General features: G+C 53.5%; 1 protein-coding gene across 3 annotated transcripts in view; it reads left to right on the top strand.

Moving 5' to 3' along the window:
* Positions 1-1,212, top strand: part of CMIP (c-Maf inducing protein) — a 233,515-nt gene that overhangs the window by 222,340 nt on the left and 9,963 nt on the right. For all 3 annotated transcript variants that reach the window (XM_006909847.3, XM_025045328.1, XM_025045327.1), the window contains exon 15: positions 459-575. In XM_006909847.3, coding sequence (XP_006909909.2) covers positions 459-575 — 117 coding nt within the window. The remainder of the gene's footprint in view (positions 1-458; positions 576-1,212) is intronic.

Genomic DNA, 1,212 nt, shown 5'->3' with positions numbered 1-1,212 from the left:
GTTCAGCAGCATTTAGCATATTCACATTGTTCTGTAATCATCACCACCTTCCGTCTACAGAACTTTCTCATCTTTCCAAAGTTAAATTGTCCCTACTAAAAACCTAACTCTTTCTCTGACCCAGTCCTGGCACCCGCCATTCTACTTTCTATATCTGAATCTGACTGCTCTAGGTCTCCTACATGAGAGGAATCTTACAGGATATGTCATTTTGTCACTGGCTTACTTAGTGCAGTGTCCTCGAGATTCATGCACGTGGGAGCCTATGTCAGGGTGGGGTCTTTTGAATCCCCAGGGGGACTGGTGATCATGTCCCATCTCGATGTCCAGATAGGGTGTGGGATGGGTCTGATCAGTGTCTTCTGGTTTTGCAAACCTTCCGCACGCAGGAAGCAGGCACCACCGGCCACATCCCCACAGCGGTCACCGTCCTTTACCTGTGTCGTCTCTCCTCACAGGTGCATATCCTCATGGGCTCCTGTTACAAGACCAAAAAGTTCCTGCTCTCCCTGGCGGAAAACAAGCTGGGACCCTGCATGCTCCTGGCGCTGAGGGGCAACCAGACCATGGTGGAGGTGAGGAGCCTGCCCCTGGCTCGCCCAGTCCCTCGTCCTTGTCGACTGAGCACCAAGCCCAGACCTATTACAGAAGCTGGGGTCATGGCAGCAGACAAGGCAGGTGCAGTCTCAGCCCTCCTGAGCCTAGCAGGCACAAGGTCCTCGTCAAACAATTTATTGATTTCAGTTATGATCTGTGTCGTCCACGGGCTCAGGAGGTTTCTGTTCCATTGTCTGCTGCTGTGTAACAGACCACCCCATGTGGGGCCTTCAAGCCAAAATACTCACTTATTTTGCTCATGGGTCTTGGGGTGACTAATTCTCACTTGGGTCTCTCATGGGTTCGCAGTCCGATAGGGGCTGGACTGAGTGATCGCCGCGTCTTCACTGACGTTCACGGACTCAATCGATGAGGCTGGAGCAGCGGGAGCGCCCAGGCCTCTCCGCACAGCGGTGTGGAGTAGGCGCGTTCCCGCCCACAAAGAGCACACACCCAGTCCCAGTCCCTCACATCGCCTCGCCCTGCTCCTTTACCTGGCCCCCAAAGTCCCCAGAAGCAATATCGCTTTCCCTAACTTAGCCCCAGAAGTCAGGCAGCGTCATCTCTGCCACTTTGACCCATTAGAAATCAGTCTTTGAGGCTGGTCCATAGTCA

Source organism: Pteropus alecto, unplaced genomic scaffold (assembly GCF_000325575.1).
Source record: "Pteropus alecto unplaced genomic scaffold, ASM32557v1 scaffold42, whole genome shotgun sequence".
NCBI lineage: Eukaryota > Metazoa > Chordata > Mammalia > Chiroptera > Pteropodidae > Pteropus > Pteropus alecto.
Note: the sequence above shows the minus strand (reverse complement) of the source record. Positions and strands in the feature narration are given on the sequence as shown.